The sequence below is a fragment of the Diadema antillarum genome, unplaced genomic scaffold (assembly GCF_040938485.1).
Source record: "Diadema antillarum isolate AM-2024a unplaced genomic scaffold, OU_Dant_1.0 seq00000585_RagTag, whole genome shotgun sequence".
Lineage (NCBI taxonomy): Eukaryota > Metazoa > Echinodermata > Echinoidea > Diadematoida > Diadematidae > Diadema > Diadema antillarum.
The window spans coordinates 765,232-790,307 of NW_027271519.1; the positions used below are offsets into that span (position 1 = coordinate 765,232).

General features: G+C 37.6%; 1 protein-coding gene across 1 annotated transcript; it reads left to right on the forward strand.

The window, feature by feature from the left end:
- Positions 1-690: 690 nt before the first annotated feature.
- Positions 691-20,989, forward strand: LOC139735564 (alkylglycerol monooxygenase-like). Its single transcript, XM_071646322.1, has 12 exons — positions 691-866; positions 2,748-2,878; positions 3,762-3,913; positions 4,869-4,972; positions 13,958-14,053; positions 15,429-15,495; positions 16,105-16,170; positions 16,927-17,006; positions 17,370-17,504; positions 18,509-18,628; positions 19,302-19,384; positions 20,797-20,989. The coding sequence occupies exons 1-12, from the start codon at positions 750-752 to the stop codon at positions 20,987-20,989; spliced, it is 1,344 nt and encodes a 447-aa protein (XP_071502423.1). The 5' UTR covers positions 691-749.
- The last annotated feature ends 4,087 nt before the right edge of the window (positions 20,990-25,076 follow it).

A 25,076-nucleotide genomic window follows, 5' to 3' on the forward strand; every position in this document is an offset into this window, starting at 1 on the left:
TGGAAACATTGAACTGCACATTACTTGAATATGAGACCATTCTGAAGCAAATAATTTTCACACAGCAATAAATCTATATATATAATGTATTCTTAAATGAATCCCACAAGGATTGAAACAATCTCCCCCAGCATTCCCACTGATTCCCACTGATCAGTTACTAGCCATCCCCTTTAAATGTTACTTCTTTTTATACTGAATCGTAATGAAAGGGGGAAGGGCTATACAGGCCTACACTTTGACACCCATGCACACCTTCGGCCTTCATACTAAACATGTTTAGCTGCTCCTGTCACATAGATAATTTCTACATACCGAATCATAATACCAAGTACCTATTATACAGTTGATAGGAATGTAAGCCATCCAAGATTCCTTCATAGCATGCTGTCCAAAATTTGACCTATTACTACATGTAATGAAACATATGCATTGCGCACAGTCAAATTTTGGCATGGGTGGACGAATCTTGGTATGGGGACCGATATATATGTGTGCATACACATACATTGAACAAAACATTAAATGACAGAAACAATCCTCCTCAAAATCTTTTCTATTTGCAAGCTTCAAGCTCAAAAAGCCCCTGCTATTCCTGTGTTTCTAGTTTGAGCATGATGTCATTAGTTTTCAATGATTTTTATTTTGCTTTAACAATTTTATTCACTACCCTTTCCATTGTCAGCAGATCTGTGAGGTTTGCTGTGAGAGTCTCGTGTGAAGGGGAAAACCTCGGCAATTGATGAATCATGGATCAAATCTTCAAAGTGGACGCGTTGACGGGTACACGGCGGCTGTTCTATGCTGTGACGCCCAACGAGACTTCTTTTCAAACTCTGGATGAAGTGCCCCCTTACATTGTGGAGGTGAGATATAACGGATCGTGTTTGTTTTCTGGTTATTATACTGTATGGGAGACTTCAAATTAATTTTCATCTTTGTTAATTTAGTAAATATTATTCTCCCTTCTGTCTGCATGTGAATGTATATCAGGAAGCATCAAGAATGTGAAACATAACACTTAATTTGAAGTCTTCTTCAATGGCTGTGCCTGGTATGTGGAAATTATATGTGAATTTGTTTGTTGTTGTTTTTTCAATGATTAAGGAAATCAAATCCCAAAAATGTCTTTTAAATGAAAGGCAACAACTCTTCCGAGGAAAAAAAAAGACTGGCAAAAAAAAAAAAAACTCAAAAAAATCTAGAGGCTTTGAAGTCATAGCATCAACAAGGGCATCTTATTGGTATCTCACACATGAAAATGATCCAAAAATCATGTTTTTACAGCTATGTTTTGAAATGTAAGGATCTGTTTTCTGTTGAAATGCCAAATTGTTCATTTAATTAACAAGTACTGTTGAATGTATTCTAGACTTATGAAACTCAAGATAACATCTTAGATTACATGACTAGAAGATAATGAGAGCACAGTATGTTGCCAAGCAGTGTACGAAAATTGCTTTAGACAACCAGCTTCTGCTGAATGGTCACTATAATGTGGAATATACCCCCATAGTAACCTGTTACAGAAAAAAAAAACAACAAATGGGAGTTTACACAGTGTCTCTCTTTGAGGTCTCCATTATTTGACAAACAAGCAGTTTTCTTCTGCAGCTCTACTAGTTCCTCAAACTTTTCACAGGGTCAAAGCATTTTGAAGTCAACCCACTGTGGGTATCGTAAGAGCTCTCTTATCAGTGATATATTAAGACATTCCTGTTATCTCTCTATGTAATTAAACAACTGACCTTTGCCCCTTGAGCATCACTCTGATTGCCAGTTAGAGTATTAGAGTGTTACAGCAGCTGTTTAGTCAAAGGCTGGCTGCAGTAGATTTATTAGTGCTGTGACGTCCTTCTAAAAGATCCACTATCTAATGAGCCCTGTATGGAAAGAATCTCTTCTCTCGAACCATCTTGTTATGACTTGTGATGCAACGTTTCAAATCAACTGATGAGTGTGATTTGTAGGTGGTGGTGGTGATAAGAGTCAGAACTTGAATGCGAGCCATGTTTACACTCTTGACAGTTATTATCAGATGACTAAGTGTAATCTGTAGGAGGAATTGATACTAATGTGTGGAAACCATTTCCTAAAAGTTCATTTGACTCTAATCTTGGGTTACATGGGTCTATGTTATGACGCCTTCAAACAACAGAGGGTAGGACATGTTCAATTCCACACAGGGTATCAGACCCAAAGGCTACCCTCACCTGATTTGGCCCACCTGCCAAAGCCATACTGATTAGATACCAAGTTATGGCCACTGTTGCATGCAAATAGCCATGTGGAACTGCAAGTAAGAGCTGACGGTCAGGTGGAGACCAAAGTATGATGAACTATTCTGAAGGGTTCAACAAGCCCCTCCCCCTTCCCTCCCCTCCCCCCCCCCCCACCCAGCACTACCCCTCTCTCACACCCCACACAACCTGTAAATGCACATGAATTTTAGAGGTAGGGAGGAAGGTAGATAGATATATAGATAGAAAAATAGATAGATAGATAGATAGATAGATAGATAGTATAGATGGATTAATGGATAGATAGATAAAGATAGAAAGGTGTGTACATTATGTGTGTGTGTCCATTGTGATAGGAAAAATACATGCAGGTAAAAAATGAAGAATGAGATTATCCCATGGCCTTCCAGGAACAGCGCTTCACCGTGTAATGATTGACACTCATCGTTTATCCGACTTCCATTCCATACATGTTTGTTGTTGCTATTGTTGTTTTTCATTCTGCAGGCCAGTCCATTTTTTGTGATTTCTGTTATCCTGGAAGAAATCATCCTGTGCCTGAAGGATCGTGGCAAGGATGACAGGTTTGCTGACAGCATCACTTCCATGACGTCTGGCATGTTTCTCTTGGTGACAGGGTGCGTATCCACAAACTTGGATTCTTCATGCACTGTTCAACTACTGTGTACGCCATATATTTAGGGAGTCTAAATTGTTTGCAAATGGGGACTTCCTGACGATTATGCGAGTGGTTGAAATTTGCGATCATGGAGTACCGTACTGAATGGAGAAATGCACACATGCACATCACACTCATATTAAGATCAAATTCAATATTTTTGTGTGCCTTTAATTTCATGAGTAGCACCTGACTCGCAAAATTCTTGAAAATAAAAACCTTGTGAAATATTCAGCGTATACAGTAATTGTGACTATGATAAGGATGGGGTGGTGTAGGTTATTATCTTTAGTATCATCAACATAGCTATTATCATTTTTAATATTACTGTTTCTACTACTATTTCTTTACTACTGCTACTGCTGCTGCTACTACTACTACTACTTCTATTTTTGCTATTTTTTTATTCTTGTATTGATATATTGGTGGTGGTGTTGTACCTGGTAGTCAAGATCATCATCATGATTTAATAATATCATTATAAATATTTAGGCACCTGCCAGGATGGGAAATCCTGTTCCGTTATGTGTTGACTGATACTGACCCAACCCACAAGAGAAGCAAGGAATAACCCCTTTCTTATGGCCCCTCAGAAGTGGAGCTGGTGTACATCTGCACCCCCACTGACTAGGGATATGAACACACTGATGAACATACAAGTGATCATTTTATAACCACAAAATCTCTTCCCCCAGCTAAATGTTGCAGAGATTGCTTGTCATTCTTTAAGTATACCATTGTCTACAAATTATCCACTCAGCATGTTGAGTCAATGATATTCTAATCACTTGACAAGATGTAAATCAGCTAAGGACACCATTGGTTCTCCTTGATTCCTCTAGAATTTTCACAAAGACACTGGAGCTTGGAGGCTACATCTACGTCTATGAAAACTTCCGCCTCTACGACTTACCGTGGGATAGCCCCTGGACTTGGTTCATATGCTTCCTTGGCATTGATTTGGGCTACTATTGGTTCCACCGCATGTCACATGGTCAGTATAATTATTTTATCATGGTATAGGAAATTCTCATCTGTGAATGTTGATCATAAAATTGTTGTGCATTTGGGGTAAATTTTTATATGAATATTGAAAGCCTGGAAGTTTCCCCAAATATGTATTGGTATGGTGATTCAGAGAATTGAACAAATTACCTGGTAGTATAACACAAAGTGAAAATTGTTGGAAATTGGACAATCCATGCTAAGGTTACAAATTTTAGCAGATTTTATGAGTGCTAAATGCTGCCCTCTGTAGATGGAAACTTAACTACAATTGTAATGAAAATGTTTTACCAGAAATTCAAATGCATTTGTGTAATTCAGGTTCTCAAAACAGCACTTAACGGAGCTCCTCTAGAAGTCCTGTAAAAACAATATTGCTGGAATATATCCTGGTAGCGTATCCAGGAAATGAACTGTTTGTGTTAATGTGTAGAAAATTAAAATCAGTTAGATCAATTCACTTAACAACATAGCTAGTAACTTGAAAATGAACTCATTTGAGGCTAAAATTTGCAAACCAATATTAGTTAACAACTTTTACTACATACATGTATTTATGCTATGGGGCATTGATTAATTGTAGCATATTGTAAAAGTGGATATCATCATGCAAGTAATTTTTCCCGCTCAGCCGAGTAAAGTATTTCGGATGATTTTAATTCCATGGAATCAAGAGGTCAATAATTACTGGAACATATGGCAAGCAAAAAAGATCTACTTGCTTTTATTGTCGCGCTAGTTTCTGGTTGTGTGAAATGCGTGAGAATTTCAACATCGTGAAAATTTCTACTTTTACAGTAATGTCTAATACCCTTTGCAGTATTATTTTACATTTTCTGCATTGCCAATTTGTTGTAAGCAATAATTGTGTGCATTTCGGTGAGCATTGAACTGCAGGTGCTGCTCATATTTCAAATGAGTTATGGTGTCCTCATGCTTTGCAGAAGTTAACATCATGTGGGGAGCCCACCAAGTCCATCATAGCTCTGAGGAATACAACTTGACCACAGCCCTAAGACAGTCCATATTCCAGAGATGTTTTTCTTGGGTAAATCAGGATTCAGGGTTCCCTCAATGTTGAAAAAAATTAGAGAAAATTATACATCTATATATTATGACTTTAACTCAGACATATAGGTGAGGTTCCATTTCAATATGAAACATGTGACGCCAGAACGATGTTTTACAACCAAAAACCAGCTGTAAACTGATTTCTACAGTACTCCGCTGATTACATGCCCTTAAATTGGCAATGAAGTGCTTAGATGCAGGTGATCAGCGCAAAGGGCTGGATGGTATTCACTATTTGTAGAAAAAACATTTGGCTGCAAGCCTCATGTTTGAAAAAAAATGTGGTTATTGCTTCCTACTTCCTACTTGTTAAGTATAGAATCATATTTTAGACAACAGTTGTAGAGCTCCTCGATCTTCCAGGAGGTCACTTTTGTTGTCAATTTAGTGCCTATCTTGAAGAAATCGGGATTGAGATAAACTCACTCGTATGATTTGCAGAAGTAAACATCTTGTGGGCGGCACACCAAGTCCACCACAGCTCCGAAGAATTCAACCTGAGCGTCGCCCTCAGGCAGTCAATTCTCCAACGCTTTTCGTGGGTAAAACATCGTTCGGCATTCGCTACCAATGTACCATTCCAGCTCTCATCTTGTGATTAACCTTAGGCGTGACAGATTTAGTATCACGAGCGTTCGCCCGCGTCCGGCATGCCTTCTTATCTGTTAAGTAGCAAGCTTGGCTCGAGCTTGGCATGCGCCCATGCCGTCCGCGTTCGGGAACGCCAGCTTAAAAGTCTTTTGTTTAGTGCCTTTGTTTCGAACACAATAGTGTCAACTTCACTGCACCCAATCGACCACGAAGCCATCGCTCCATGTAGCCAGCGTTCGGGAACGCCCGGATTAAGTCTTGCCTTTGTCTTGTGCTGAACACTTACACAGTTGATTTCATGGAAGCTTAAAAAACGGACAAACTAGCAAACAAATGAAACCACTAGGCATCGCACTATTACGCGTTAGTAACTCTGTGATTACCTTAATTTGCGTCGATGAGAGGCGTAATCAAAAAGTATATCCGAAATAGTATTCATTCCCCTTACATGAGCGTGAGACCACTCTTGTAAGCAGCTTCTCAGGTGAAGCAAAATGTGTGTAATGAAGTGACAAGTGTATTAAGAAAAACATTCACAATAGCTAGGTAGATTGACGGAAACTTGACACCCATGGCCGTGCCAGCCAGGCAACAGGCTGGTGGAAATTTCCAGGAACTTCAAAGCAGGTTTGCCGCCAGGCAAAACCGCAGGGTAAAGGAATTTGCGTACGCGCTGAATGGGTCGTAAACATCGTGTCAATTGCATGGGGCCTGGGAACAGGGGCTATCTTAATGCATAGTAACCCTGTGCTGTATAATACGTGCATGCTGATGGAGACAAGTGCTGGAGTTGGCGAGAGCTAGCTGGATGAGAGCTGCCTGCCTGAAACCAGGGAGGTACATACACATCTGGCTCTGCTGAAACTATGGAGCTAGAGTACAGTAAAGTCGACACGATAAAAAAGTCCCGATTTTTGCCTTTGTTATTCCTTGAAAATTTCTTCGTCTTAGTCCACATTTAGAAGTCGACAACTCGCGTAAGTCGACCTGATTTTTTAGTGCCAACTGAGCTGAAATACGTGTTTATTCCCTCGTCTAAGTCGACATATTTTTTTTTCTCGCTCAAAATCTTATCGCCATTCTCTGAAAAAGAATTGTTTTCCCGCGAGTCGGTAATTCGCTAGTGTACGGCGTGGTAGCGTTCGCGCCATGCGTCCATTGTCTTGTACGCCAGAAATGAAAGGGCATACATTCATTTACATTCTTTGGAGAATTGCATGTAGTTGCCTTCCCAAAGCAGTTCACTTTCCCCCTTTTCTCCTGCTCGTTATTCTCAAAACGCACAAACTGTGTACACATAAAGGTCCTAGTAGAAAATCATTATCAGAACATGATACACGTGTAGGTGTTTCTGTTTATCCGAATATTCTAACGTTAATTATTCCGAAGCGTTAATAGAAACCTGGGCCCGTTTTTAGAAAATTAATCAAATGCAACTACATGTAATTAAATGCAACTGAAAATTAAATGCAGGTGTATCAAATCACGAGCAACTTTGCACATAAACGCAAGTGCGTTGCTGAAAAGGCTTGCGTTTGATAATCATATGAAACTAGAAAATAGTTGTACAAACCTGAAACTCAATTGCGTTGAAACGCAACTCTTAAAATCAAATGAAGTCCATCAAATCACGCGCAACGCTGTATTCAAACGCAAGAGCGTTGCAGGGAAGACTTGTGGTTTTCGTAAGAAACTAGGAACTGTGGTTAAAAGCATCTCTTAACATCTACGGAGGTGCGTTATTGTTGAAAAGTCTTGCATTATTTTGTTTGTTTTTTTCGTACGCAAAATTAAAAATTAAACGCAGCTCTGAAAATCAAATGCAATTGCAAGTCCTTGTGATCACGCGGAACGCTGAAAAGACTTGCGTTTGATAATCATCCGACACTAAAAAATTGTAAGAAACTTAAACTCAATTGCGTTTAAACGCAATTCTAAAAGTCAAATGCAAGTCCATCAAATCACAAGCAACGCTGTATTTAAAACGCAAGAGCGTTGCAGAAAAGACTTGCGGTTTCTGTACGAAACTAGAAACTGCGCTTAAACGCATAAAAATCTATACCGAAGCGTGCTATCGTTGAAAAGACTTGAATCATATTTTTTTATTTCGTAACGGAACTTTCGCCGTGACCGAACTTAGTCTGCACTAGCAGGGGAAAGACATCGCAACATTTACACGTTTCAAACTACCGAAACGCATCGTGCTTCACGAAATGTCAGTGAAAAAATAGTAGCAAATTATTGTTACTGCAGTTCGCTATTCCGAAGGTTTAAATCTCAGTCCAAAGTTAAATAAGTCTGACGATGGAAAGATATTCATCTTTACGAAGGTTAGTAATACCGAAAGATGTCGTTTCCGGATTAAGAAATTTTTCTTCTTCTTTTTATTTCAGACTGACCCGCGCCGTACAGAGCGGTAATGTTGCGAATCGGAGCGCGAGAACAATTCATTTTCAGAGTATGGCAATAGAAATTTAAACAAAACAAATAAAAACATGGCGACTTATTGAAGGAAAATCACACATCCTATTTCAACTCAGTCGGCACTGAAAAATTATCTCGACAGAATCATACGAATTCACACGCATATCTTCACAGCAACGCACTTGCATTTAAATCGCAAAGTTGCATGCACTTTGGGGAATATGCGTTGGTTTTTTCAAATCAAATTTAAAACGTACAGTGTCTAGAAACGGGTCCAGGTTTCGGATCCCGCTTTTTCAAAATCTCTCAAGAGATTTGGGTTTTGTGCAATGCCGTTACTAATCCGCGTGTGCGGATGTACACAGCGATAGAGGCTCAGCTCAGTAGATACCTGTCTCCAGTGACAATATTCATGTGTACAACAAAAGAGTTCGTGAGCCCATTAGCGCAATGTCTATTCATGACTATGTGTACCTGGTGCCCAATCGATACTTTCATTGTTTGATGGCACATGTAGTTGACCATGGAAAGGGGATACATGTATAGGCCTACAGCTTGACTGCTTCCGCACAGGAGGAATACCAACCTGTCCATTCTCAAGTCGACCTGCAAAGAGAATCTCGCTTTCGAGCATTTCAGGCTCTTGGAGATGTGGAATTGGGTTGTGTAAAGCTAAAAGCCGCGTTTACACCATGTTCCCGGCAACCACAGCAGTCACATTTCAGGCCATCACGGACAAAACGGGACGGACGTGAAACAACGCTGTGAGACGAGATAGGCAAATGTGACAGGCCGTGATTGCCGTGATTGATATTCGTTAATGTGAAAATTAAATACGATTCATTAATCCGAAACCGCACGAATTTTGTGATTCTAAAGGTGCATTTATCGGGATATGAAATTAATTACGTTACTCTGAAAACGAATAACACAACTTGTTCCTTTTAATTTCTGGGATTAACAAAACATCAGAAAGCAAAGCTTATTTAATTTTCATATTTTTAGTCTGACATTGGGGGTTAGTAGTTCGGAAAATAAGAATTGAAAATCTTTGAGGCAAGAAAATAAGTTGAATTCTTATTACGGCATCGTTATTTCCTTTGCCTTATGTTCATTATTCCGAAAGAAGAATAAGGTTCGTAAATCCGATGGTTCTTTTTGCAGAACCCGCAAAACACGCAAATTTGATATGCCTTAACTAATAAATTTGTTCATCCAAAATTGTATTAGGGCTCATTAATCCCATTTGTGGCATTATTCCGAAGGTTCGTAAATGTGAGAATGAATTACGTGCATGGTACGAAACTTATATCATTTTTGGCTAAAAGAAAATTAAAAACGCCGTATCTTTTCCTGTGACGGGAATATGGGTTTATTTCTGAACGTGACATCGTTTACTTCTTTGCACGATATTCATCATTCCGGGGAAAAAAAAAAATATTCAGATGGTTCATTCATCCGAATATGGAAAAAAGGTGGGTCGTTTATCTGTAAAGGAATTATCATATTCGTGGTAAGAAACTTCGTTTTCGAATCAGCTATATAACGTCCGAAATTTCGAAACTTATAAGAAAACCGAACCTTCAGCATAATAACAAACTTTAGCGAATCGTAACAGTTTTTTTTTTTTAATCGAGCAGTGTGGAATAACAAATATCCGACATTTATTTTAGCATGGTATGGAGCAGCATGTTACTGCTATTCACTTCCAAAAGTAAAAGCAATCATCTGCAATTTATTTTGGCATCTTCTGAATGTTATTGCTATTTACTTTAAAGTAAAGCAAATATCCGACATTTATTTAATCACCGTATGGAATTGAATATTAGTCTGATTCATTTCCGAACGTCAGAGGAAACATTCGACATTTATTTTAGCATCTTCCGGAGCTGAATGTTATTGCTATTTATTTTCGAACATAAAAGCAAACATCAGACATTTATTTTATCATCATACGGAGTTGAATATTATTATTATTCATTTCCGAACGTCAAAGCAAACATTCGACATTTATTTCAGCATCTTCCGGAGCCGAATGTTATCCTTATTCATTTCCGAATGCAAAATCAATTATCTAACATTAATTTAAGCATCGTACGGAGCTGACTCTTACCGTTATTCATTTCCAAAAGTATAAGCAAACATCCGACATTTATTTTAGTATCATACGGAGTCGAATATTACCGTTATTCATTTCCAAAATTAAGAGCAAACATATGACATTTATGTTAGCATCTTACGGAGCCGATTGTTACCGCTGTTCATTTTCGAAAGTAAAGGCAAACATCCGACTTTTTTGGTGGCCCGATCGGGCCACCAAAATCTTCATTTCTGAAATTTTGGTGGCCCGACGTGCGTTTTTGGTGGCCCCGGGCCACCGGGCCACCGTAAGTGTCGAGCCTTGACTAATGTCATCGAAAAGTAAACCAGAATGCAACTTCTCGCTTGTGAATTATTGCTTGTGAATAATCGCAAAACTTTGGCAAAACTTTTGGAATACCAGCCCTGTTCATGACGCTTGGAAACTGCGAGTCGAGAGAATTTTGCGAACTGGTGCAATGTTATACTCCGTAGCGTAGGCGACTGTACTTGACGATTAAAAATGCACCGTATGGAATTGAATATTACTCTGATTCATTTCCGAACGTCAGAGGAAACATTCGACATTTATTTTAGCATCTTCCGGAGCTGAATGTTATTGCTATTTATTTTCGAACATAAAAGCAAACATCAGACATTTATTTTATCATCATACGGAGTTGAATATTATTATTCATTTCCGAACGTCAAAGCAAACATTCGACATTTATTTCAGCATCTTCCGGAGCCGAATGTTATCCTTATTCATTTCCGAATGCAAAATCAATTATCTAACATTAATTTAAGCACCGTACGGAGCTGACTCTTACCGTTATTCATTTCCAAAAGTATAAGCAAACATCCGACATTTATTAAATAAATGTCGACTCCGTATGATACTAAAATTTTTAGTATCATACGGAGTCGAATATTACCGTTATTCATTTCCAAAATTAAGAGCAAACATATGACATTTATGTTAGCATAATACGGAGCCGATTGTTACCGCTGTTCATTTTCGAAAGTAAAGGCAAACATCCGACTTTTTTGGTGGCCCGACGTGCGTTTTTGGTGGCCCCGGGCCACCGGGCCACCGTAAGTGTCGAGCCTTGACTAATGTCATCGAAAAGTAAACCAGAATGCAACTTCTCGCTTGTGAATTATTGCTTGTGAATAATCGCAAAACTTTGGCAAAACTTTTGGAATACCAGCCCTGTTCATGACGCTTGGAAACTGCGAGTCGAGAGAATTTTGCGAACTGGTGCAATGTTACTCCGTAGCGTAGGCGACTGTACTTGACGATTAAAAATGCATGTGGAGTCGCAATCGTTTGTAAACAGTCTGAAGTGCGCGTTTTCTCTCACCCTGTTTTTTGCCACGCGATTTATTTTTAACTGGCAAGAACGATGTGGAATTGTGGCGTCCACCGTGAATTGTGCACTTGCCGGCGCAAATTGTTCTTTTCATAGGTGAAGCCGTGCGCGGAAGGCACGTGGTTGGGATAATCCTTGCGTTCCTAAAGCGGAAAGGAACGCCATGAATGCGACTTGTGAGCAAGTCCGTTCTGTTGCGTCCAAGGAACGCCCTCATTAGGCTGATGAATAGAGGGATTAAGCCCCCCATTCTGCACGCAGGAGGAATAGGGGCGTCCCCTAACAAAAGGAGGAACGCGAGCGTTCCCCATGCGGCCGAACGCTCGTGATACTAAATCTGTCACGCCTTACATCTATTCTCTCTCTGCCCTGTCAGTGTGACGTTTTTCCATCGACTGCCCCGATCTTTCATTCCCAACCCTTACTGCCCGTCTCAAGCATAAGTGTCATATTCCTTTATGATCCTATCATAAATAGTGTCATGTTTGAAATATAATCTTGTAATAAAATTGTATGTATACAGACCATTGTGTCCATAACTAAATTTGGTATATTGGTGCAATACACGTGGGCAGCAGAGAGGTACTTCACTCTAGTTGACATTTCATACATTGGATTTTTTATATGTGTGGGATTGAAGGTCCCAACAGTCAGTGAATTTGCAAACAGTTTCTGTCCCTGTCATTCCATGACTGATATAGCACAAAGGTTGTTTTTTTGTTTTTTTCATCATTCACTATTAAGAGTTTGACTCTGATCACCGGTCATCAGCGATCCTTCGACAGACAGGAGGCATCCATCTGCTATGAGAGTGGTGCCACGTCTCCTCTCTCATCCTCACCCCTCCTCACTCCACCATCCTTGTCGCCATGACAATCTTTTCATCTTCTGCCATACATACACAGAGGTTAACTTAATGTGGGCAGCCCACCAGGTGCACCACAGTTCAGAAGAGTACAACCTCACCACAGCCCTCAGACAGTCCTTGTTCCAGCGATGCTTCAACTGGGTAAAGAAGAAATTTCCAGAAAGAATCCAGAAATTTGTAAGGTTATAACAGAAAGTCCCGCATTGATGTTACAGCCACTCATCCAGAGTGAAAGGATGAATTTTGTAACCACATAGCAGAGGATTTAGAGTCCTGTGCAAATCAACACCCCCTTCCCAAATTTGGCAGCCAGATATGGCACCTAATTCCAGTCAAGTGCAAAAAAAAAAAAAAATATTTGTTAACTGTGCTGCTGCATGACTTCAAACTCTTGCATAGAATCAACAAATTCTGCTGAAGTTTTAGGATTATTTTTCCCCTAAATGCCTTTGCAAGCAACTTTGGGATATACTTTTGTTTCTTGAAAGATATCATCCCCTCAGACGATTAGAAGTTACAAGATGTGTAACATTGGTAGATAAGCCTTCTTCATTTCTACCACACCTTCAAATAAGATGTTCATCTGGCAATATTGTATCACTGGCAGCATTTCACAAACATTCCATGAATAATGAAGATACAGCTGTAGTGTGTCCATGATTACAATGGTAATACAGCAAAATATCAAGTAGTTTATCATCTGCCTGCATTCTCTGTATGCCTTTCAGCTATTAAAGAGATTTCTCTTATTTTGGTGACCTTGGATTATGGGCACCTATGGTAGTAAATTTTAGGGTCACAAGTCACCATTCATCAAGTGTTTTAGTGGCATAATTGTTTATTCCTGACCATCCACACACACCAATGTACTTTCTTTCAATCAGAAACCTACTTATGCCTTGACCCATAAAGAATGTCAGGAGCATAATGTTTTGGTGTCACCATATTGCCTGTCTCTCAGTCTCAAGGATTTTCATAACATGGACACCCATTTGAGCAGAATTACTTTGTGTGAAAGGATTTGCCACTTAGAATATATTTACCTATGATTTGCATTTATACATATGTTTATTTAATTACCTATTTATGTGATTACATACATAATATGTTTATATAATTACATATTTACTTTCCACCAGCTCAGGCCAGCCATTCTCAGCTGTTAGTCAAATATAAAATGTAGTGGCGTGTGCTTGTTCACACATTGGACACTAGCCCACACTGCCTGCTTGTGCAGGTTACAAATAGTCATTTACCTTTTTCTTCCTGTCCAGTTTTGCTCAAAACTATATCTCAGTACTGACAAAACATATTGTGAGCCAGTGGAATGTATTCTTTAATTTATGATATTAAGCAGTTTAATAGAACACTTATGGCATGATGCATCAAAAAGATATTCATGATGTGAAAAAAATTGCACATATGGAAGAGATGCTTTGCCCTCCGTGATGGGGTTACATAATCTGCTTCCATGGACAAGTTGGATCTTTATTTTTTGATAGACATAGGTTCTAGTTGGAGAGTCAATTAGCACTAAGTCTTTAATACTATGCTGTCCCCTTCTTCTGCGATTGATGAATCATTGAGGAATTTTAGAATTTGTTTCCTCATGTTGCCTTGTCAACAGGCCTTCTACATACCACTAGCATTCTTTGCCCCACCCTCATCGATGCTGGTTCACTCACAGTTTAACACCATTTACCAGTTCTGGATCCACACAGAGGTACCTCACGTGTCCTACTCTTTATCCTTGCTTTTGCTTTCCGATTGTAAACATAAAAGTATTTTAGAAGTAGTAGCCCTCACAATCATTCTGATGATCTACTAAATTTCAAACAGAGATGAGGGAAATTGCCAATCATATTTGTCTTTCCATGTATGTGTGTGTGTATGTGTGTGTGTGTGTGTGTGCAACACTGTTAGGTAATTTCTGTAGCCTTATATGGAAAGGTAAAATTTCCCTCATATTCTGGCTATTCTGACCTCTGCTAATGTTCTTTGAGTTGAATTGATCAGTAGTATGTATAGATAAGCACTAGGCATAAAAAAGGACTTGATCTGTGGAAATAATTTAATAGATAGAGTTTCAAACCAACATTCAGTTCAAATTCATGAAATTCTTCCGTCGAGACGTTTTCATTGCAACTGATTGATGAATTGCCCTACATCGACGTAAATAAACACTGAATTGATCAGTGTTTTAGTAGTAGCCATGATAAAAAAAATCAAATCATGGGCATACTTTCTCGAGCAGGATTTGAACCTACTGGTGATCAGGAGGTCGTAGGTTCAAATCCTGCTCGAGTATGTATGCCCATGACTTTTTTTATCATGGCTACTACTAAAACACTGATCAATTCAGTGCTTATTTACGTCGATGTAGGGCACTTTGTCAATCAGTTGCAACATTCAGTTCGTATACATAAAACAGAAGGTATTTTTATATCACATGAACAGGAAGTGCAGTTCATAAATCAGGGAAGGATGAAATGAATCATGGGGGGAAATGGTTATTTCAGCAGGGGCGGATCCAGGGAGGACTGCAACCGGCGCACGCCCCCCCCCCCTTTATTTTTTGTTGAAACAAAAGAAATAAAAAGAAAAATATGGGGGGAGGGGTGCGTGCGCCCCCCTTTATTTTTGTAAACGCGCCCCCTCTTTACGAAATTCCTGGATCCGCCCCTGTTTCAGTAATTTCCAATACGTATCATTGTTGCATACAATGCTCACATAAGAGTTTTTTTTTTTTTCCAGCTATAATGTCGCTAAGTGCGTGTTCCTATTCTCACGTTTAATCAATTTGCAGAAACTTTCTATTAGTTCAAAGCGTCTATCCATTCAATAGGGTGCTCATTTTGATTGGAATTAATCACTTATAATATGCATGGATTTGTTTGTAAATATCACCTTTAAATTTCTCTTTGAAACATGAACTGCTCTCCATCAGTTTACTCTATAGACATGTTCAAATCAGCACCCAGCTTTTTTGTGTATTGAAGTGCTGCGTTATTAATTCCAGCAGTGGTCTTAGGTGTGCCATCTGCCTTATTTGATTGTGATGCTGTCTCGCAACTTCTTTTCTTTCAATTCTGGTGTAGCTTATCAGAGATCTTGGACCACTGGAGTACATCCTCAACACACCTAGTCATCATCGTGTCCATCATGGTGAGGATACTATCATTAATCAACTTTCTCTTTCAAGATCCTAACTCTTTGATTATCAGTTTGCTAGTGATGAATGAAATTTAGCCACCATTTAATTTGTGAATCCAATGGATATGACTGCCATTTTAATGGCATCATGTTACAGCAAAATTTTGGAGGCATTGTAATTTGTCTGTTAAGTGGGACAAAATGTTGCTAAAACAGGACCGTTGGTTGACAGCCTATTAAAGAGTAGAACTTTTGTCACGATTAAAGAAATTTGCATTTCTATAAAACAAGATATTTGTGTGGCATAAAATTTTTGCCAATTGGAGCTGACTGCCTTTTTTGCAGCATGAAATTGTTGTGAATTGCTACTGGCATTCAATTCATATAATGTACACGAGAACTTCCGTATGCATTTTGATTTCACGAATTTCAGCTCTCACAAAGTTAGAATAAGTGCAAACATTTCTGGTTTTACAGTAATATTTTGCTAGCTGTAGAAAGTTGAAAGCTTGAATGCCTGTAGATCCAAATAAGCTTTGCAAATAAATACAATTTTGGTTGAAAAGTCATTCACAAGCTTCGTACATAGAGGTGTTTCCTTATTCTGTCTGCAACGTTCAGGTCGGAATCGCTACTGTATTGACAAGAATTATGCCGGGACCCTCATCATATGGGATAGAATGTTCGGTGAGCAACTCCAGAAACTTCATTAGAACTAGAAACGTTTAAGATCTCTAACATTTCTGCTATTTTAAATCTGTCAGTAGATAACAGTGGAATGTGTAACTGATGTCATATTGACATTTTTACAAGTACTAAACTGATTGTATACACCATGCAAATGTTAAAGGTATAGATATGATAGATTTCTGAAAATTTTTTTATATAAATTATTCAAGTATGCTGTCAATGCAAACATTGAATTCTTTTTTTTTTTTTGGGGGGGGGGGAGGGTCAGTTTTCCATGATTCTGCACAGTACTTTAATGATTACGTGGCTGCATGCATGAAAGACCACTGAAATGTTAATTACTTTCTTGATATAGAACAGATATTAATTGTATATCACATGTTTTGCCCTATGATAAATGTGTTTTGTGTATTAGCATTCTTTTCCACTCAAAGTGCTGTGGATCATGTTTATTACCTGTAAAAGTAGGTACAGTGCACTTCCGTCATAACGAACATGGTTATAACGGAATTCCGGCTACAGCCAAGTAAAAATTCAGGCCCCAACATTATCAGCTTTGTATTTTCTATCGTTTACTTGTTTGATTATAACAAAATTTTCGATACAACGAAAGAAAACTTCATTCCAAGGACTTCATTGTAACAAGAGTCTACTGAATATGTTAGATGACTTCGGCAGTCTTATATGTACTAAGTCTGATATGTCAGACTGTTCAAACTGTTTCTGTGTCTCTCTGTTGCTCATGTTATGCAGGAACATTTGAGGCTGAGAGTGATCCCGTAGCCTATGGTCTAACTCATCCTATAACAACTTACCATCCGTTTGAAGTCCAGGTATATATTTTTTTGCATAGACGTAACAGATCCTGTACTCATGAATATTCTTGTAATTGCAGTACTTGTGAACTATGCGACAGTTGTCATGTAATTTTATTATAATACTTTACGCAGATGTACTATATAGCCTGTTTCTTCATCTTGTTATAGGTGTTGTATATAAAGAGGGGATGGCAGGATCACAATGCACATTGGTCATGTGGTCCCACTGGGTCTCAGACCTTGAAGGGCTTGATTGTAGGCAGGCATGCTACTAGCGGATCTATCTGTGTGCTTATCCTTTTTTATGCATTCCTGCGATCTTTTTTAATTTAAGACAGAACAAAATTAATGTTTGGTATGTTTTGTGCTTGTTTGTAGCTCTGCCATCTCAAGTACATGTGGACCACATTCTGGTCGATGCCGGGCATTTGGAACAAGATCTGTGTTATCATCAATGGACCGGGTTGGGCTCCAGGAAAACCCAGGACTGGACTGATTGAAGACATTCCAGATGTGAGACAAGCTCTGTAGAGTATTTTCAACTGATTGGCAAATTGCCCTTCGAGATGTAAATAAGCACAGATTATTCTGTGTTGGAGTAGTAGCCATGGTAAAAGAAATCATGGGCAAGTATGTATGCTCATGATTTTTTTTTTTATAACGGCTGCTACTTAAGCATCTTATAATTAGTGCTTATTTACCTTGATGAAGGGAAATTTGTCAATCAGTGGCAATAAAAACAACTCAACGCAAGAATTAATGAGCTTGAGTCGTAAGCTGACTTCTCCATAACAGACAAGTGGTGTGCAAGTTGTATCACGTTGTTTGATGATTATTAAACCAGAAAGTATAGGAAGACATGCCCTGCTAAAGGCAGTACTCTCTTAAACATCTTCAACAGTGTTGGATTTATTGAGTAATGTGGTACTGATCTGATCGTGTGTGATTTCTTTTTCATTGGTAAACAAATTTGCTCACATCAGTGAGGTATATAATATGTATTTGTTATGTGATTTTTTTTTTTTATTCTGAAGTCTTTTGTACCTGCTTGTTATCAGACTGGGGCAATTTCAGTACAATGTCTGTAAAACGGAATAGGAAACTTTTTGTGACCGTGTCAAAAACTGCTCTGTAACAGAATGGGCCATTGTATATTCTTGCATTCCAGATTTAATAATTGTCATTGATGTGAATTGATTTGAAAATGATCTATCATGATAAGAACAGCAACTCATGAATGTTTTATCATGATAGGTTTGTAGAAGAGGGTCTCCAAATTGCACAAAGTAGTGGAAAATGAAACATTGTTTTGTTTTGTTTTTACATTTTCAACAGCTACTGTACGTTGATTTTGAGTTCTTATGTTACTGTTTTGAAGTTGTTTTTTTTTTAATGATATCGATACATTTTAGTATGATATTGTGATTGTGACAAAGTATTGATTTTGACTATTCAGTTGTAAGAATGAGTCACTGAAGGGAATGTAACAATATCATTTGGTTCGTCTTTCACAACAGGTATGTGGGCCTGAGCTAAACAAATATCGGACGCCAATACCGCGCTGGCTCAAGGCCTACATTTCTGTGCACTTTCTCATCAATCTACTCCTTGTGAATCTCTACTTGTCTGCCTATAAGGTCAGTAGCCACACTCGTCTGTTTTGTTAATTCTCTGGTAGTTTAAGCTTTTATACTATGTTTACACCATTTTTCCGGCAGCCATGGATGGCAGTTACGTTTCAAGCTGCCATGGACAAAATGGGATGGACATGAGACAAAGTGGGGGATAGGATGGGCAGACATGACAGGCAGTGATTGCCATGGATGCCTTGTCAGAGGTTCAAAACTGTCAACAAAAATTTCCACGTCAGTCACGGAGCTGATGAGAAATCTATTAGGCCATAGTAAAACGGGGTGAATGCGACAAAACGTGACAGCAGGTAATAGACTGTAAAAAAAACTTGAAGGTGGTCAGGAGTTGGATGCAGCAGAAAATGTGTGTAGTCTAGCCTAAACCAGTTGCAGAGAGAACAGTGTGTGATAGCTACATGTTCACTGCAGCAAGGATACCCTTATAACAAAACTATAGAATATTAAGAGGAAAAAAACAGGAGAATATCCCACCTGTCCACAGCGGCAAATTAGAGATTGCAGCCTATATCTGCACACTGTGATTCAGAGATTTGGTGATTTATTTAGCTACACAATGAACATTGTATAATAGGTTCATAGATTCGTACAGTATGTCCCAACCTATCCACTTACAAATCATTTTTTATCTCTCTCTCTCTTTATTAATTGTGAATTAAAGGGGCTGTCACAGCTCCATGCGATCCTGGGAATGACCTACAACATATTCACCTTCACCTGTATTGGGATGCTCTGTGACCTCAGGTAAATCTACATTGCATGTGTGTTCTCTTCGTAGTACTTATGTTGGAATAGACAATGTGAACACTATAGAAATTTGTACTAGAATTTAAGACAGTTGGAGAGTGCAACCACCAATTCCATAGGACAACTAATGCCTAACAACTGTGTACCAGGTAACCAGGTATGCAACTTTTAAGCAAAATCCTGGATCAGGCTCCAGATCACAAAAGCTAATCACTAGTTCCTGGGTGACCACTAGGGAACTTCTCACTTTACATGCATTGACATCATGATGAGAATTTCAATAATTGAAAATACCTCTTTATATTTGATACTTACATACAGGGGAAACTCGGTATAACGAACACTGCTATAACGAGATATCGGTTATAACGAGGAAATTTTCTCGGTCCCAAATTTCCTTCCACACAAGTCTATGTAAAATGCTACTCTTATAGCGAGATCGGCTATAACGAAATAACTGCTATAACGAGATAAATTTTGTGACTTCCAAACAAAGAAAAACATAGTAAATCAAACCTGCTATAGCGAGGTAAAGCAAAATGCCTTTGGTAAAGCTTTACTTCGCCGGTGCTATCATCTTCCGAGATTGTAAAGCTTGATGCGCCAAAAACTGTCTTGTACACACATAATCATTTTCTTCAATGGACTCCAGCTAGCACTGCATGTTGTACGTGTGAAGTGTGTGTGTGCACGCACACTGATACATGCAGAAAATATGGTGGGACGGCCATATGTATACATGACATCATCATGACGTTTAGCAGGTGTGAGGCAATCTGATGCTGTGATTGGCCTTCTACTTAGGGAATTCCCCGTCTTCACACAAACGCAGTCATAATGTACATACAGAATGTGTCACATACACACACAGCATTGTGCAGACCATATTCAAGCTTTCCACACAACACACACCCATACGATAACCATGCACATACTAATCCACAGACGATCTTGATACAATCGCAAGCTATATAAATTTACAAATTCAAACATCTACAATTAATAAGAAACACATTCTTGATATTGGATTTCCTTGGCAAAAACATCTTCTTACCCATAAAGGTGAGTAATTCCCTCGCACACAATACAACTGTATCAAGTTTTCAGTATTGATTGAAATATGGGTAGTCCCACATGTGCAAATTAATGTCATTATTTTATGCCTTCTTTTATGCCTACTGATATAACGAGATATCGGCTATAACAAGGAAATTGACTCGGTCCCGACCATCTCGTTATATCGAGTTTCCACTGTATAATAAAAATCAAATGAAAAATATGTGAATGATTTCATTTTTTTTTTGTCAGTATGTGATCCCCAACTACGAAATAATTGAATTATTACACCAGGTGGTGTAAAAGGAAACATGTTCCTCTCATAGATGAGTTTTTGTATACCCTTTGTCTAGGCCGTGGTGGAACGTGTTAGCTGAGATGGCCCGCTGTGCCGGCGTATTTGCGGTGACGTCGCTGGCCATCCACAACAAGGTGGAACCAGTGGAGGCCTACTTCATCGTCCAGGTTATCTTTGCTCTTTCTCTTCTTTTCTGGCTCCTGAGAGTAGGCTCTGTGCAGGAGACTGCCAAGCAGAAGGCCTCATAGATGGATGCTGTATACACCAAATATTTCGCAAGGTTTTTATTTTCGCGAATTTCACGAGTCGGGTGCTATTCGCGAAATTAAACACATGCGAAAATATTGACTCTAATCAAGCTATGAATGTGACGTACACATATACATTTCTCCATTCGGTACAGGACTCCGTGATCGCGAATTTAACCACACGCAAAATCGTCGGGAAGTTCTGATTTGCGAAAATTTAGGCTCGCTGTTAAAGTATATGGCATTTCCAGTATTCTAGTGCCCTACTTTAATTCTTTCCTTCACTTGCTCATCAGGCAAGTAAAATCATCAGTTTTCACATTTGTACTTGGCCGCAAGAGATAAGTACTTGCCCCAAATATCACCAATGTATTAATAGACCTGAGGAGCTTCTGATTATTGTAGTAAAGTCAAAATTTTACTTGCTCAATGGGGCAAGTAATATTTAGCATTTTTATATTGTCACTTGCCCTTCATACAATTCCATATTACTTTTTTACCTCTTTTATTCTTGTCTGTGTAATAGCAGTCATAACTGCCTTTTTTGAGACAGTATTTACCATTTTTTATGAATTCTGATTTAATATCCTCATTGATGCAAAGTGTGTTTCAGACAATAACTGTATAATTGCATAGTTAGTGCAAAATCAGTTATCAAAATAAACTGTGTCATTAAACACTGCTTTGTAGTAAATTAAGTGAGATTTTATTTGGATTTGGTCATGTATTTCTTTTTATGCTGATATTTAAAGATGTTCATGAAGTTAAAGATGGTCTTTGCACTCTCTCATGGAGATTCAGCCCAGCTGAATTCCAGAACTCCAGCAAAAATGGATGACACAATGTGATCTCTGCAGTTTGATACCTTATGTCTTGACTTTATACCAGCAAACATGAATGTGCCTTTCTGGTTCTGATTCATAAGAATCGTCCTAACACCAAAGTGTGCCATTCCATGTAGATAATGTTGTGGCTGTGTGCTCTATTGTTTTCCAAGACAAGATTCTCACCATAAGCATGTTGAACTGACAATGTTTTAAAATGGAACATTCTAAAGCATTGATATTGGTTTCAATAAGCAGGGTAAAGTGGAAAAGAACATTAGAAATATATTTACAGTCAGATATGATACATGTTCTCTCAAAAGACTGATGTTATCTGATAATTGTAACAACTACATAATATGCAAATTAAATGAATGTAAATGTGATCACTTCACAGTTCTTCTATTGACTTGTATGTATGAAGATACCAAAGAAAATCTTTTTTTTTTTCTTAATCAATTAGGCGACTACACTACAATATGCAACTTATAGTTCATCCTTTTTGAATAAAGTTCTTAGTGGAAACTCAGTGAAGATTATTATACCAGTAAATGGGAAACTTGTGATGTGATGACATTATCATAACCTCATGTGGTCATACAGCATATGTGTGGATGTTTTGTCATACATAGTCCATATCCTTTGTGCCTTTGGTACACAGTGTGAAGTATATTGTACTAGACTAAACTGCATGTAAGCCTACGGTCAGTTTATGGTCTGCCTGTGTCACATGTATTATTTCTGGCAATTGATTCTTTTTTCATGTGTTTTGCATCAGGGTATTCAAAGATAACTCACAAATTATAAAAATTATAATTGGTTCTATCAGAACTTGAGTCAACAGAGTCATCTGTAGTTGTGTGTGTTTGTTTATTTCATACCTATTGTACCATTTCAGTTGGACCAAGCGTTTGCATGACAAAGATAAAGATATAAGTAGCTGTAAGCTCCAATATTATTTTGCCCAATTGTAGACCAAGAATACAATACTTTTGTGTAAATTCAGGAAGGCTATTGTCGTGAAATCCTCCAATTATCACTTTGAGTGGTTGTTTTTACATTTCAAGATTTTGTGATTTTTGTATTAAGCAAATGAGGACATAACTGCAAACACTGGTGTTGTGTTGCTTTTCAAGTGTCAGTGAAAAAATCTACTTCTTTTATCTGCAAACTTTGATAATTCTGAAAATTTACTTGCCAATAGTTTTATATTATGCAATCATAAATATATTAGAATGTTTATATGTGATAATATATTACTGCTATACTTAAAACAATGTTCATCTGTTTTTGGCTTTCCCTAACCAAATGCTTTTCATCACTATACTGTTTTTCATTGTATTTCCAATAATTTTCATAAGAACTCATTATACGGTACAAATCTTCCTAACAACCAAATTCAAGAATTGATTTTGAAGATCTTCCGTCTAGGCATTCATTTATTGCTCTACAAGAAACATCAGTCATTTTTATGAAAATTATGTATGACTGTGTGAAGTAGTTGAAATCATGAACTTTTAACTTGATGATGTCTGCTATCAAGTGTGTGCATCTTGGTGTTAAATTTGTTAATACTGCAATGTTCTTATTTGTATCGATGACAAGATATGCAAGCAATTACAGTGCTACTAGTGCATGATCATGATGTTTAAATGTAAATTTGACGGATATATATTTGTTAAAGGATGATGTATATTTTTTGATAGAATAAAATTTATATTTGATCGAATCAGTCTTCAGTGATGTGATTTGTGATGCTGTGATTGCAATGAGTCTGAAGCAAGTCATTTGCTTTTTGCTGCGTTGGCAGTTTAAAGCATTAAAAAAAAAGGTACCAAAAAAAGAATAACAAGAGAAAAGAAATGCAAAGATGTGCAACGCACCCGTGAACATACAAATATGAAAACTAAATATTAAATGTCACAATGCCCTGGGAAGATGACAGCCCATAGAACTTACATTTTCGAGTTGTTTAATCACATATTATAAAGCGTTTTGATAATGAACATAATATGTATATATGTATGTATGTATGTATATATATATATATATATATATATATATATATATATATAGACATTGTAGTCCTCACCAAAATTCACTTCGAGAGAAAAGCAAGTTACAAAGGTTGTGGCCCACAAGAACTTAATAGTGCCATCACTGGTGTGAGTGATATCTCCAACATCTGTATTCATCCAAAGAAATGCTTATATATATATATATATATATATATATATATATGTATATATAAAATATGCTTTAATATTTCATGATTAAAGTAGGCGTGAAAATCAAATTTTGTGATTCATATCAGTCGTGGAAATTAAGCAATTTTTTGTGAAACTGACACATCCTTAATGAAAACCGAAGCTTCACATTGTGATGCTTTACTCAACACATAATAATGTTCAGAATTTGTAATGGTGATTTTATTTCTATATTTAACCTTTTTTTATCTTTAACTTTTTCTAATTCAAGCTATGCTAAGTTAATAGTATTTTAAACATTGCTTTATTGGATCAAACTATCATTGGCGATTTCAAACTATATACGGACAGTCAAAATAGACGGTTATGCTAAAGTTATCGAAACTGATTTATTCTCTTTCTGGTTGAAAATAGCATTCCTATCCGCATAAGGGTGTACTTCTTGATTTCAAAGTATTACGTCAAAAGCTGAAATATAGGTAATTTTGTTAAGTAAGGCAGCTGCGTGAACAGTGTACATGGAAATTTTCTTTGAATGTTCATCTTAACGTAGTCATCTTCAGAGATAAGAGTACGAAATCATGTCATTTGATTATGAGCGATTAATGTAATTTCCCAAAATTGGCTATTAGAGGGGGAATAGAAATATACTAATGAATCAATGACTAGATAAATTAATAGATAAATAATTGTATCAATATTGTATATAACAATCTTATCATTAATCAAGTAATTGATCGATTATTTAATGTTTACATAAGAAACAAAAATCAGAACTAGATAACTTTGTAACTATATCGCAACTATATATATATTGTATGATAAAATACTAAATATAAACAGTTGGTGTAAATCAATGTACACCGTTAATTTTTGTCAAGGCTATATGATGAATACATGAGTGTTCGCATATAGCATAAATTATCATTATCTTCTTAGTACACCTAATCGTGAAGGCAGTCGGCGTTCTCATTTAAATTGAAGTCTCTTAATGGAGCCCGCTCATCTTTTTTCTAAAATCAGAAACGTTCATGTATTTGTTAACAGAAGTTTGGC

Bases quoted from the DNA above. Each gene is read 5' to 3' on its own strand.
- LOC139735564 (XM_071646322.1), top strand. From the start codon at position 750: ATGGATCAAATCTTCAAAGTGGACGCGTTGACGGGTACACGGCGGCTG. The intron at 3,914-4,868 runs GTCAGTATAATT...CATGCTTTGCAG, and splicing joins GTTCCACCGCATGTCACATG to AAGTTAACATCATGTGGGGA. The intron at 18,629-19,301 runs GTCAGTAGCCAC...TGTGAATTAAAG, and splicing joins TCTACTTGTCTGCCTATAAG to GGGCTGTCACAGCTCCATGC.